The following is a 14,516-nucleotide window of genomic DNA, read 5'->3' on the forward strand; positions in this document are numbered from 1 at the left end:
GTGTCACGTGAAGGTGGGATTTGACTTGCTAATGTGCAGCTGGTACGTATTCACATCTTCATTAAAGTAAAGTTTTGCGCTACGGGTGTCCAAGTGACGCGACCTCGCCGCTTCCTGGAAGGCAGCTCATTAATATTCAGCAGCGACACTGACGCTAACGAGACGCTGAGGTGTGAGGGTCGACGACATCGTCACGCCTTCTGTCGCGTAAACACGTGCGTGACCTTGTGAAGGTCATGTGTGGCAAACACAAAGTGATGAAATAGTGGATGGCACTATGTGTGTATTTTACTCGCAATTATTAAAAAAAAAAAAAAACTTTATATACCAATTTCATTTTCAGGGAGGGGGAGCAGAGAAAAGACACTTCATTTTGTGTAAGTCTAAATTTATTGCCGTTGTAATGCCAGGCAATAATAAATATTTTTTTAGAGGTGTATCTTTATATATAATACATAAAAACATGAATACATCAAATTGTAGAAAATGAAATAAAAAGTAAACAAACCTGTCCTTTGTTGTTGTGTGGTTTCGGTTCTCAAAAGTATTGAAAAGTAAAAAGTTCATTAAAAAAGAGCTAAAGCAAAGTCCTTAAAGGTAAAAGGTGGGCGAGTCCTCAGTCTTGGTCGGTTTACGTTGTCTTCTTTTTCTTAACGCTTTTGTGTTCGCTGTACTGCACCTTGAAACGACATCAACGGCATCAACACAAAGCGCAACGGTGACAAAAAGAATATCTTTGTTTCATTGCCATGTGACCACCCGGCCGTGACTTGATAAGAACTAACAGGAAGCTGATGGTGGTCTCGTTTTAGCAAAATTAAATCCCATGATGAGGAAGTGCGCGGAATGTGATGCCAACAAACTTGGTGTTTGCGTCAATTAAAATGTTCCATCTTACCTTCTGTACATCTGAAGGTACCCTGCTCAGGAAGTCCAGCACCTCGTTGTTGTCGATGGCGAAAGGGTTGCGCAATCGCTTGGTGAATTTATTGATGCCTAGAATTCAGGAAAAAAATGTGAAAACTAACCCTCTTGGAAAAAAAAAAAAGTATTAGGAGTGGCTCGTACCCCATATTAAGACAATGTAGCGCAGTGGGATGTAATAGGTGAGCACAGTGGCCGTACTAAAGAGCAGCAAAGCCAGGCTGGACAGGAAGGGCTCCGACCAGTTGAACGTGCTAAAAAACAACAAAAACACACAAAATTCTCTTACAAAAATCGACCAAATATGAAATGCGAGCTCGTGAAAAGGTTACTTTTTAATCCGCTCCCCGAAGTTGGCCATCTCATCCAGGAAGGTCTGAAGGCTGATGACGATGTCCTGCACCATGTGGATCTTCTCCATCAAACCTCGGCGCTCGGACTCCTGACGTCAGCGGCACAAATTGACACGCTTGCCTCCGTTGTAATTTGGTGGTTATAATTGATTACCTTCTCGTCGTCCTCCTCTTCGTCACCTACGTCCATACTGCTCTGAGAAGAACCAACATTCACGTTAGCGGAGGAATACATTTATCAATTTTGTTCATTTCCAGTGAGGACAAAGTGGAAAAAAAAATGTAAATGCCAAATCAAAGGCCTCCTTTAAAAATGTGAAATAAAGATGACACTCACCAGGTCTTGACTGTCTTGCCCGGAGCAGATCTGTACGTAGTTCCATGAGATGAGCAGGACCAGGATGAGGGGAAGCATATAGAACTCCCAGTGCCACACCATCAACAGGAACACCTGCAGACATGTCATTGATGATTCGTCAGCCAATAAGAGAGCAGCAATTACTGCACTTCCTGTTTGAACCATTACTATTTCCTGCAAATTATGAACCTCACTTGTTGTGTTAAGGCACACATTGATAATAATAATAATAATAATAATAATAGTAATAGAAGAAAAAAAAACAGCTACCAAATGTCACTACCGGCGGGATCTCCCAATTTAATGGTAGAGGAAATCGCGGCATGCCAGGGCGGTAATCCCTGGGAGTTGAGCCAAAGCAGGGATTTAGGAAGAAGGAAGCAAATAAAAGGTGAGGCGTTTAGAGTGAGAAGATGAGAGCAGATGGCCATGCAGTGTCTGTGTGTCAAAATCTCAACCGAGGACCGCCCACGTCCGTTCGTCTTACAAAAACGGAGGAAAAAAGCGGCATTATGGAGTCATTATTCCGCGAAGACAGACGCCGCAGGATCCCGGAACATGCTCGGAAAAGGAAGCTGCAACTTTTCTTCTCCATTTCTGGGAAATTGAGGATAAACAAGTCGGATCAATCAAAGCCAATGTTCCTGCTCTGTTCCTCAATCAACTCACTCGCTGTCAATGTGTCTAGCCCCTCCCTTCTCAGTTCCCATTCACCGTTATTTTGCCTGCAATTGCCAAAAATTAATTCGAGTACTAAAGTCAAAGACTCACCACAAAGGCCAGCAGGCTCCTTTGGACGCTCTCCCACTGGAAGCAGCTCTTGACGTACTGCAGGGTGGACGTGATGGCCCGGTAGAGCGCCCGCACGCGCTGCACGTTCCTGGCTAGAGCCTGACAAACAAATTTGAAATAAGATGATACATCCAAATAGTCCCTTAACCCCTTTATCGAGATTTATTATTATTATTTTTTTAACGTTGACAAAAACTTCAACGTAACTTCAAAGAGTAAATTAGCATGGAGCTGCGCAATGGCATCCGGGCTCCGACGCAGGAATGGGTGGGGGGGGGGGGGGGGGGGGTTTCCACGTTGGAAATCTGACCTGATTTTGTCCAACATGAAAACAAGCAGTAGGAGCGGCAGCGCACGTCACAGCCACTGTAAGCCAATTTGGGCGTTAGCGGGTGATGTATTGTGTGGCAACAATGAGGCTTTTGTGGGGCATACAGACAGTCAGGCACCCGCTCTGGCACCCTGTCTCACTTACTGTATATCAAACTAATGTGGCGGAACACGGCACGGTCGGCGGCCATTAACGCTCAATTCAAAGCAGCGGGGCCGCTTTTGCTTTTACTGCTTTCCACCAGGGGAGGAAACACTTGGACTGGATCTGCTCAACTGGGGGGGGGTTCGGATCTGATCATCACAAGTGTTGCATACCTTTTTGGAAAATTTGGGATTATCTTCCATGAATTGTCTCTCCCGGGGCTGGAATGTTCTTATGCTGGCACGGATCTGGATGACAAATATTCAAATAAATAAGAAGTCAGAGGAAGTTGGAGCTTTGACGAGTCCTGGTATGTAGACTCACGGGGTTGAAAATCAACTCCAGCTCCAGCGTGATGTTTCCTTTGCTCAGGCCGCCCAAGTCCTCCTTCTTCAGGGGCAAGGTGATCTGCTGCCTGCTGCGGATCTGCGTCCAGCACAAATACACACACACAAAAAAGAAAAGGGTCAGAGGGGGCGCGGGACCGACCGAGCCGTGAACCGGACCGCCAGTCGAGTCGGATCATGTCTCGACGTGACACGCGATGCCGACGTGACGCCGTGGGGAAGGTGTGACGAAGGAGGAGGCGGCTTGGGTACCCAGAGCAGAGGAATGGCCACTTTTCCCAGGAAGTCCGGAGCTTTGTCTCCGTCCTCGTCGAAAACTGTCACCAGGAGAACCTCGTGGACGTCCCACACGGGACTGGGAACACACAACAACAATTTCTCCTTAATTCCATGTTATGTGCATTATTTGAAGTTTAAATGTCTTAAATTAGCCAGCATGTAGCTTTCTAATTGTGCACACTCTTTAGTAGCTAAATTCCTTTGTACTGCACATTTTCATGTACAAATATAGCGACAGGTTGCACTTTTTTTTTTTAGGTTCAAAATTCTTGTGTACATTGATTCTCAAATGTGGTTGCTGTGTGCATTATTTGGTATATAAATTCCTTTTTGTGATCAATTGCTGGCATTATTTAATTTATTTATTGAAATAAGTTTGGGACAATACTAACAAGGTGAAGACTTTCTTCCACTCGGGCTGGAGGCTCTTGTAGACGGTATGCGTCTGCAGCCTGTCGTTGCAGAGTTCCAAAACGCAGAAGGGGTCGCTCTTGCCTGCGCCACAAAAACCACAAACGCTCATAGCGAGTTCCCAGCATGCAATGTGTTTGCTTGAGCTTACCGTTGAGATCGGCGGACATCAGGTCGCAGGCCCTGATGACTTTGACTTGGAGAAAGCCCACATCGCTGATGTTCTTCAGGGACCGTTGAAGGCCCTGAAAGGACAAGTATGATGCTAATTCATGTAAATGCAACATTATTGTCTACTATTCATTATATTCGTTTTTTTTATTGGTTATTTTAATTGTTAATTTTCAAATCAATAAATATTTTTTGCAATAAGATTAAGGAGACATTTAGCTATTTCTAACAGCAGTTTACAACATTAAATTTTCAAAGTGTTACCATAATAAAGAAATGAATCGTAATTTTTGTTTAAAAAAATGAATCATGTTTTTTTTTGAAGGGGCGAAAAATTCCCAATATAAAGAATTGTTTTTTGTTAAAGAAATTCTGATCATTTGCATAACATTATCGTGCGTGCAAATAATGGCCAGCATCTGGCCACCTCACTAACGCTTTTTCCTGACAAATGCTGCCACCTAGCGGTCTTTAAAAGAAGGACACGAACAGAAACATTCTTGCTATTACTAAGAAATCATTTGACTACAATTTGGCCAAGACATCTTGGCTTTTTTTTTGATGAAATTATAAATTACAGGTAAGAAACACAAGTGTGTTATACTGGTACTGACAAAGTTGTCCAGCTGGTTCTGGTGCTCGGCCGGATCGTCGAGGGGCGCCACGGAGAGATCCGAGATGGACACCCCGCTACAGGTGCTGATCATGACCAGGAAAACCAGACGTCCTCGGCCCGAGTCCAACGACAGCGTGAAGTGTTGCCTCTCATCTAGGGGGACGCCAGAAAGATCCACCTCACACCTGCGTGAAAAAATCGAATCCAATCAAAGCAGAACCGACGTATACAAAAAAGTCAGCGTACAGAGACTCACACTCCCAAACACTCCTCAGACCGTCGCCCCTCTTTGGACCAAACCTCCGCATCCAGCATGCTGGTGCCGTCCTGGAAGTAGTTCAAGGTGAACTTCTCTCTCCACTGAGGCTTGGACACCATGCCGACATTCTGCATGGGGGGAACGTTAAGGAAAAAGTCTGCTCTTTAACCCGACCAACTGAGCGTCGTGTAATATTTGTTGCATTATTTTAGCCTTTAAAAAAAAGTTACTTAACATTTATTTATTTATTTATTTATTTATTTATGTATTTTTTTTGTTTTTGTTCATTTATTTATTTATCTAGTTATTTATTTATTTATTTGTACCTTGCTCTTGTATCGCTGCTCGCCCAGCCGGAAGCGGACAAAGACCTGTCCGGTCGGCGAGTCCGCGGGAACGTCCTGCCCCTCCACCAGCGTCACCTTGACCACCGAAGTCCACAGCTGGCTCTTAATCAGCGCCTCAGACAGCCTCGTGCTCTGCTGGAAAGAAGCCAACTGTGGGAGACGGAGTGGCAGTTAAATCGAGCCAGCCGGCTCTCCTTGAGGAGCTCCTGGCAGAGGTGGGAGGAAATTACAGATGTGCAAGTCGGAACTCGGTGTCAAGTCTTAACAAGTCTCTCGCGAGTCCCAAGTTACTTTAGTTACTCTAAGTCCCGTCTCTCAATACAAGTTTCATATGTTTGACCCGAGCAAGTCCTGAAAATAAATTTGACTCCGGTCAAGTCATGATATTCTCATCCCCCACGTCTGCCTCATGGTTGGCACCGGACCGTGCAGATGTACCTAATGTGTTATCTATGGCACACGCTCGGTGAAGCAGGCAGTGCCGCATTGTGGTGGCATGCATCATGCAGACATGCACGTGTGCTCAATAGCCTCCTAAAAGCATGCGGCGCAATCAAACAGTAAACACGGCAGGTTATACCTAAAAAAATAAATAAACAACAAGGCTCACTGCGGTTCTGGGTCTCACTTTCACTGTAAAAAATATATAATAATAATAATAAATCACAGATTATATTAAACTAAATTTCTGGATAGCCACAACTACAACATCCTGAGAAAGATTCAGCCCAATTGCTCCTTAAAAACAATTATAAATCAAGTAACAATGTAATGGTCGATAAATCTAACAAAGATGTTTTGATGAACATCAAAGAAAATTTCAAACCAATTTGTTTTCATAAACATCAAACACTATTTAATCTTCATACTCTAAGTCTTCATTAAACCGAATTCATTTGATTAAAATTTCAACTTGATTCGACTAAAACTTGTTCTGTGCAAGAAAAAAAATAAATAAATTGGAACCTTACAATATTACCGATATTTATTAACCTCATAATATAACCTAATATTCATTCACCGAACATCCCTGAAAATGAAAACGGTAACGATCTTCTATTGCGATCCTTTGAGCAGGTTGAATACAAACACAACAAATTGTTAGTGTGGGCGTGGCTTACCCGACTACTGCGTTTTCGGATTTGTGGCCAGCGCTGTGGGTCGGCGCATGCGTGTTAGGTGCAGAAGACAAAGCACAGTCACGTTAGTTAGCGGTGGATAACACAACGCAACACTTATAAGACAATGCACAACAAAAAAGCTGCAGCTAGAAGCCATGCATCAAGGCGCGCAAAAGCGACCCCTACTGGTCCACGGCGGCTGCCTTCATCTCTTCGCTTGAGGCTTATGTCCAGCAGAATCTCGCCCATGTCGTCCTCGAGGCTGTTGGGGTCGTCCAGACGCAGACACAGCTCGTTGACACTGCACAGACGAGAAGAAAAAAAAAAGATGAAATTAAATATCATCAATTTAAATCCAACAAATGAGTCTTCAATAAAACAAAAATATAATCTCCTAATTGTCAAAGACAATTTCAATTTGTTTTTATAAATATGATTTAAAAAAAAAAATGACATGGCTCACTTGTCCAGGTCCAGTTCACTGAGGAGGATGCTGGTCGAGCCCATGAAGTCGTCGGTGGTCAGGTCACGGTCGTACACCTGAGTTGACACGGCCACCGTTACCATGGTGACCTTTTTTTTTTTTTTTTTTTTTTTTTTTTTTTAAGAACACCCACCTTAACGTAGAGCCACTGGCTGAGGTTCCGGACGGGGATGGAAAAGTTCTCACTCCACATGGGGTTGAGATTCTTGACGACCACTTTGCTCTTGTAGATGGTCTTGCCTTCCAATTTGAACTTGACGTAAGGGTCGCTGGTGCCTGAAAATGGAGACATAAAAATAAAATAATGTATGAAATCAATACAAACCAAATTTAATCTTTCAAAAGCCAGTTATTTTGAAATTCACATTTGCAATATGGAAGACTAATTTGTTAGATTCACTGATGACTAAATGATGACTTTTTTGGTACTGTTTTTTTTCCCCCAAACAAAACAAAGCCTGGAGCACAAAAGCCTAAAATAGATATGAAAAAGAAAAGAAATTGGTCAACTTGGATTAAAAAAAAAAAAAAAGTCAGACGTTTCTCAACATTGACTGGAAGTTGCCACATGTGACTTCCAGTCAAGAAAAACAACAGTTGCTTCCAAGATTATGTTTTGGCTTGATGAGCCACAACTTCCTGTTCTGTTTCCACTGTAAATTTACTGCCAGTCCAAACCACATTGTTCTAATTAGCGTAGTGAATACAGCGAATGCATTTTGTTTTTGCTTACATTGCAGATTCATCTTTAACCACATTCAATTGAATACTCCTCTTTATAAACTTGCAATTTCAATCAATAAATCGCTAAGTGCATCCTTCAACTACCTGTTGATGGTTAACCTGAATGTCGTGTTAATAACAAAATGGCTAATGACACAATCGGCTTCTGGGCGTGCCGACAAAGAAAAGTCGGACTTTGAGCCCTGGACTACTGTTGGGCGGACGGTAAACAAACATACAGTAGCAGGGCGAGGCTCAGATGGGTTACAATACGCCACCTGGAATTTTACCTGCAGGAACATTTTCGCTAACACGCGTCAAGCGTTTGACAAGCAAGATGGAGGCAAACTTACAAATTACTTTAGGGAGAAAACGATCGATTTTTTTCCTGTGTTGGTTTTTCGAGCAAGGCTCATCTATTTTGCAGATTTGTGGTTTTTGCGTTTGGGTTTGCAGAGGTTCTATTTACTAAAGCGGAGGAGTTCTTGTTAAGGGGATTTGCATGACGGTACGCGTTATTTAGACAAGACTTTTTTTCCGGGCGGTTACTTCAGCCACATCAAACGAGCACTTTGTGCACAGTGAAACGTGTTTCTTATAAGATTATTAGATGGGCGAGTATCTATTGCTAGTAAAATGAGCTGAAGTGAAACGTGATGACGGAGAAGAGGGCGGAGTCATTGTAGGAAAAAAAGGAAATGCGATAAGAATTTGGCATGAAGCCGTTTTGAAGTCTTTGTACCGCAGCGGTCCCTGATGACAAGATTCCGTCCCTCCTTCAGGTTGATGGTGAGCAGGAAGGAGCTCAGGGAGTCTCTGCTATCCTCAAAGTTGCTGGAGGACTCCATGTTACACTGAAAACACACACACACACACAGTTCAGTGTACAACGGATGTTAGCGTAAAAACATTCCTCACCTATATCACGTCATCAAAGACGTGCTAGCAAGACGTGCTAGCAAAACATGCCGCGCTTCCCATTTGGAACTGGACCTCAACTCCAAGTGAGCCCAAGCTCAGAGGAGCAGCCGCTCTTTAATGTCCTCGCCAGCAGCTGGGCGGCGACGATGACACGAGACACCTTGTCGACAATACCTCGGCTTTTGTGCCTCCGCCGCTAAAGCTATTTGCTCAACGGCGAGCTTTCGTATCGCTCAGGTGATGCACAATGGCGGCAAAGACTAGAGTCTGATTAGCAAACAGCATGAGGTATTACATCACAACTCTTGATCACGGGATGTGGGCGCACCTGAGTTGACATTGTGTACACATTGAGTACACTTGTGCAGTTAATCCACTAAACTAACAACATAGACAGGCAAGGAAGGCTCAGTGGATAAAGCCATGTGGTAAACTTCTCAAGACGACGCAGAGAAAGGTCCAGATCGCAATTGGCAGCGGTGGAAGTTAGCACCCGATTGGCTGCTAATGGCTAGCTGCTCAATCTACGCTATATTAAGTGCCCACGTACAGCTAAAGCACTTTAGGTGATGCAGAGTTCACGAGTAAATCCGCATCCTCGTGACACACACGCAATCATACGCACACCTGCGAAGGAATGTTGACAGTAAAAGTTGACGGATGGGATATTTTACAGGCGCCGTGGGATGACTGTTACGGTGGAACGCAAAAAATACTTTGGAGGCAGCAGAATCAAACCCTCAAGACTCAGTTGTGTTGTTAAAAGAAAAGCTCGTGTTCCGGGACCCGTCGTGAGCAAACACACCTGGGTCATGTGAGATAGATAGAGATATATATATATATATTTTTTTTTTTAAGTCTTTCACAACAATAAAAATTACAGGCAAAACATTGGCCTTGTTTTGACAATACTTTGGCCCTTAATTTTGTGTTATGTGTGTTTAACTTTACAACAGGCTGGAAAAAACGGAGAAACTCCGATGATTTCTTTGTCGGGTTTTTTGTGTGCGCGTGTGTGAGAGAACAGTTAACCACAAACATGAATGCAGACTTTAAGATGCCCAGATCTGCCCAGGTCCACTAACTTCTCCATGCAAATCTTTTCTCCCACAACATACCTGCGAGCCGTCGTCCGCACCGTCCGGACTGTACACGGTCATCATTTCGGGCAGGGCGAGCTCCTCAGCCTCTATTCCGCCGAGGCCGCCGCCGGGCCCGCCGCCACTTCGGGTCGATAGCCGTTGCCACGTTGAGGATCCCTCGTCCATGTGCACGCTGTTGAACGACTCCTGAGAGGACGTCCAGTCCGTGTCATCTGCAGGCACGCTCAGTGTGTGCTGACTCCCTCCTCCTCCTCCTCCTCCTTCCCCTCCCCCCCCTGAGCCACCTCGTCGGGCAGGATGGGCCAGTGGCGAGGTCGGGCTGCTGTAGCAGGGCGCGGGACTCTTGCGGAGGTAGGGCGAGGAGGCAACGGGGCCGTAGACGTCCCGCCTCAAGTCTCGCATGTCGGGCACCGAAGAGCTGAAGCGGTGGTCGATGGGGGACGGTTCCGGGGGGGAGGCGGCGGACCCTTTTTTCCCCCCGCCCGTCTTGTCCCGCCGCAGCTTCCGTCGTAAGTGCTGCAGCATGCTGGAATTGTCGCCGTCCTGCTTTCTTTAGCGGATGCTCACCAACATCTATGGCACAAAACAAAGACAGTAACAATGTTAATGTTCCTAATTTTAGACGAGTGTAAGAAGACAATTAAAAGAATTGTCGGTATTTGAGTTCTGGTCTTTTGTCCATCTTGACAACGCTAAAGGACAAAATAATAGCATGAATGGTGTTCAAGTCGCAATGAGTAAAGTGTTGCTACTTTAGATGTTCAAACTCACCTTTCCGGAATTTGAACAAGGCGCTAAATGGCGATGGATTGAGGCCAAGAAAAGGAAAGAGACACCATAACAATGATGTCACGTTTACAAAACACAACACGCAACCAGGGTAACATGACGCCAGACACGAGAGTCTATGCTGCATAGGTGGGGTAATGTTTTTTATCATTCACGAAGCTGTGAACGGATTCATGTTAAAAAATGCCATGTATGTATAATTATTCAGTTATTTACAATCTATCAATGAAAAAAATCATTTAATCAGACTAATATTTTTAATAATTAACAGATGAATTAAAAAAAGTTTAAAATTTGTAAAGTTTTATTAGATTTTTTTCTTTCTTTATTTTTGTCTTTATTTCAGGCAAATGCTGTTCTGTTACAAAAAACAATGTTAACTTTTTCAATTTCTACTTTTTCTGTAACTTGACTTTGTTTTGTTTACTTTAATGTTAATAAGAATACAATGTTATGAAGAATTATAAAAATTGTATGGGTCTGTTTATAATATACTGTAGAATTGTCATCGTGGCAGGGAATTTAGGGAGAGTGAAACGTTTTCTTTTTCCGTGTGTGGGAGGGGGGGCAGAAAACAATTAAGCACTGTATTTACTCTTGATAATGGAAATGTTGGCCGAGTCGGATTCAAGAATCATTTGGCAATGTGCGCCAGTCCTACTTAGCCTCTAGCTAGTAAAGTGAGTCACAACAAAACCTGTGCACCGCACGGCGTCTGCAGATCAAAACCAGCAAAGTGCTTGCGTCACAGGTCTGCAGCCCGACCCAAATATGGGGATTAGGAGCACAGCTAAACAACACAATTTCAGTAAAAAAAACAAAAAAAAAAAACACTGGGCAGGCAAAACCTGAGTGAGAGCATCAGTCCATAATGGCATCAAGTACACTTTTCATGGACACATCATCAAAAAGAAACAAGTACCAAATGTTCATGGCCAGACAAATGTTGATGCACCTTCCCATCTGCGACCTTGACACTGATGGCTAAGAAAACAAAACACAGCTGGAGGAGAAATGTGGTGTTCTTTTTGCAAGGCTGATTCATGGATAAGATATATTGAAAATCAACCAGGACTGCGTTTGACTTGATGCGATTGCATCACGAGTACACTCACGCTCACACGTGCAATCTCTCCACACCATGTGACTTCCTCTTTCAACCATGAATCAAGTCATTAACCCGCAAAATGAAAGTCTTATCACACATTTCCAGAGAAGTGATTTTCACCGGATCTTAACGCCTCTGCTTCTTTTTTGTCTTGCTGTCAGTCAGTGAGGGTGCGAGCTAAACAACGAGAGCGTCGTGTCGGAACACGACGGGGAGCTCGTTCCTTCTCGCTCGTCAGACCAAAGTATGCATCAGGAAATAGGCCGTCGCCTTGTAGAAGTTAACTGCGACCAGAAAATGATTATCAAAATGCGGTCAGCTTTTATCTAAACAAACATCTGAATTTATTTCTTAGATGATCCCAGTAGGTTTATGTTCGTTTAAGGATTACATTTTGGGGTTTGGGTTCCAGATTAAGAATGAGTTTTAGGGATAGAGGTCAGAGTTTGGTTTAGGGTTATGTTAAGTGGGTTAGGGTTAAGGTTAACAGGAGTTTGGGGTTAGTTATAGGGCATATGACAAAGGTCCGCCACACACCAAGGAAAGTATCTTAACTGTCCCAGAGTCAACCAGTTTTTATGAGTGACCAATCTGTGGATGGTAGTATTATGGCAAATCAATATTTGAATATTCACCCCTGTATGACATCACATAAGTAACAACCAATCAAAACGCACATGAACTTTCACCAAAAAATGTTTCTCATTGTGTTTGAGAAAAATGCTACATTGCTAATTTCAGATATACCAGTAGCTAAAAAAAAAAAAAAAAAAGCAAAGCGTGGAGAGTCTGTAACCGAAATGCAACGGTGGAGTCACACTCTAGAAAGATCAAATTTCTAATTTGTTTCCTCTCTCTGTGACCATCTGCTTTGCCTTGACAATCATTTTTGTGGTTCGGAGTAAAAATCTACAGTTCAGTACATGGAGCCTTAAACATGACACACGGTCGCAATGTGTCGCAGCGCATCGGTAAGGGCTAGAAGAGCCGTAGTATGCAGAAGCAGGAAGCGTTCTCTCACTTTTTGCACAACTTTCCCTAACGAACGTCAGTTTGAGTCAAGTTCTTGTGAATCAACTTACCTGCATGACGGACCGCCCTGTCGGACTCGAAAGTACACAAAACAAATGTTGACGTTTGGAGGCGACGGCGGAGGCGCTTCTCCCCACGACGTAAGTCGACTCCTACTCCCTGCTGGACTGCGACACATCCCGAGTCTCGACGACTGCGAGCCTCTAACCTGCCCCCCCCCCTCTCAGACATTAGACAATTGTTTATAGTAGGCAACAAAGTGCTTCCGGTAAATATAAAAATAAAAGCTTTTCCGGGAGATCGGTATAATAACGATGTCTCGGTCATTTTTTTTAAACATTGAAATTCTGATACTACATGTATCCCAAAATATGTTGTATTTAAACCAAGAGACTCGTTGCGTGAGTTTAAAATTCACATAATATTCTAAGTCCTCTTTTTGGTTTCTTGTGCGGAATTTGGTTTCGTCAAAATGTCGAGAGAAAAAAGATCGTTTGTCTGTATTTCTCACCTTGGCTTTGTCAAGTTGTTTACACTCCTTTGCGAAGATTGTGCAGGAAGTGGTTCATTTCCACGGGAAAACCACAGAGATCGCAAATACGTGTCATCAATGTCACTGAGGGTTTTTGAATAGTAACAAAAACAATTACCCTTTTCTTGTGCTTGTTTTTTGAAGGAGGCGCACTGAAAGCGAAGAAATCTCACTTTTGTGTGTCAATTGAGGGGTAAACTGTAACGGATCAACCCCCCCACTAGGCGACGCTGTAGTACACTAAAACCTAGTGCTCACTTTACTCAAATACGAGCTGCCCTTTGCCACGAGTCAGTGAGAAATGTCTCACAGTATAAAACCTTGAGAAATATAAAATTGAGCCCAATAAAAAGGACACTAGGTAAATACAACCTCGGGGGTAACTCATAAATGACAACAAAAGTAAAAATAATAGATCTATCACAATTTGATGGTGATATTTTATTCATGACAATATATAAACTTTTTACAATCTATTTCAAGCTTAAATTACTGCTGCTCATCCCACCAGCACACGTGTCTCTTGAGCTGATGCTTGGCATGAAATCTTGCCTCACACACAGAACTTCTCCCCAGTGTGCGTTCTCATGTGTCTCACCAAGCCTGCACCATGACTGAACGCAAAGGTGCAGACAGAAGAGGAAAAAGGTCTTTCACCAGTGTGCGTTCTTGAATACGTTCCTAAATATCCCTTCTGAATGAATCTTTTCCCGCAAAATGAGCAGGCAAAAGGTTTCTCTCCAGTGTGCGTTCTTGCATGTCTTGCCAACTGTCGCTTCTCCACAAAGTCTCTCTCGACTGTGACTTTTCGTGTGTGTTATTAAATAGCAGCGCTTAATAAAACTTAAGGAGCAGACTGAGCAGGTGAAAGGTTTCTTCACAGCGTGCGTGTGATTAAATGTCCCTTTAAAGTGAATCTCTCAGAACAAACTGACCATGAGAACTGTTTGTTCCCAGTTTGCGATCTCATACGTAGAACCAACTCTGAACGTTCACTGAAACTCAAGTTACAGTCCGAGCCGGCAAAATGTTTCTCTCCGGCGTGTGCTCTTTTCCTTTTTAAGAAAGACTTCTTGAAAAAACATTGGTCACTCTGACCACATTTCACACGCTTGTCGTACGTGTGACACGTCTCGTGAAATTCACAGTCTTCAGCCTCTGTATCGGAAGAGTGTGGCGTCACGTCGTCACAATTTGACGGTGGAGCGGGGACGCTGTCTGCTTGTGATCCTCCACGATGGTCTCCATCACCTTCTTCTTCGTTATCATCTTCACTCTTCACAATGACAGTCAAAGGAAACGTGGTGATATCAACCTCCTGCTCTTCCTCCTTAATGTTAGGAGCCTTTGGCTCCTCTTCCTCCTGAACGT

General features: G+C 43.5%; 1 protein-coding gene across 4 annotated transcripts; it reads right to left on the reverse strand.

Moving 5' to 3' along the window:
* Positions 1 to 371: 371 nt before the first annotated feature.
* On the reverse strand, positions 372 to 12,848 carry mctp2b (multiple C2 domains, transmembrane 2b). 4 transcript variants are annotated; one of them, XM_037246541.1, is made up of 22 exons: positions 12,720 to 12,848; positions 9,700 to 10,259; positions 8,403 to 8,514; positions 7,071 to 7,213; positions 6,917 to 6,993; positions 6,640 to 6,754; positions 6,454 to 6,486; positions 5,312 to 5,464; positions 4,983 to 5,113; positions 4,725 to 4,911; positions 4,091 to 4,184; positions 3,921 to 4,023; positions 3,502 to 3,604; positions 3,227 to 3,328; positions 3,076 to 3,150; positions 2,407 to 2,526; positions 1,615 to 1,728; positions 1,432 to 1,473; positions 1,257 to 1,366; positions 1,069 to 1,178; positions 899 to 996; positions 372 to 679 (listed from the first exon to the last, which is right to left on the reverse strand). In XM_037246541.1, exons 2-22 carry the CDS (start codon positions 10,207 to 10,209, stop codon positions 632 to 634), a joined length of 2,580 nt encoding a protein of 859 aa, XP_037102436.1. In that variant the 5' UTR covers positions 10,210 to 10,259; positions 12,720 to 12,848; the 3' UTR covers positions 372 to 631. The 4 variants fall into 4 exon arrangements, with proteins under 4 accessions (XP_037102436.1, XP_037102435.1, XP_037102438.1 ...); XM_037246540.1 differs by having other exon boundaries at positions 5,312 to 5,467; positions 9,700 to 10,258; positions 12,719 to 12,812; XM_037246543.1 differs by lacking the exon at positions 6,454 to 6,486.
* Positions 12,849 to 14,516: the final 1,668 nt, after the last annotated feature.

This window comes from Syngnathus acus, chromosome 3, assembly GCF_901709675.1.
Source record: "Syngnathus acus chromosome 3, fSynAcu1.2, whole genome shotgun sequence".
NCBI lineage: Eukaryota > Metazoa > Chordata > Actinopteri > Syngnathiformes > Syngnathidae > Syngnathus > Syngnathus acus.

Excerpts from the sequence above, each read along its gene's own strand:
- mctp2b (XM_037246540.1), bottom strand. The coding sequence starts at position 10,209 with ATGCTGCAGCACTTACGACGGAAGCTGCGGCGGGACAAGACGGGCGGG. Across the intron at positions 5,114-5,311 it reads AGCAGCGATACAAGAGCAAG|AATGTCGGCATGGTGTCCAA; the intron begins GTACAAATAAAT and ends CCCCCCATGCAG. Across the intron at positions 1,729-2,406 it reads GGAGCCTGCTGGCCTTTGTG|GTGTTCCTGTTGATGGTGTG; the intron begins GTGAGTCTTTGA and ends ACATGTCTGCAG.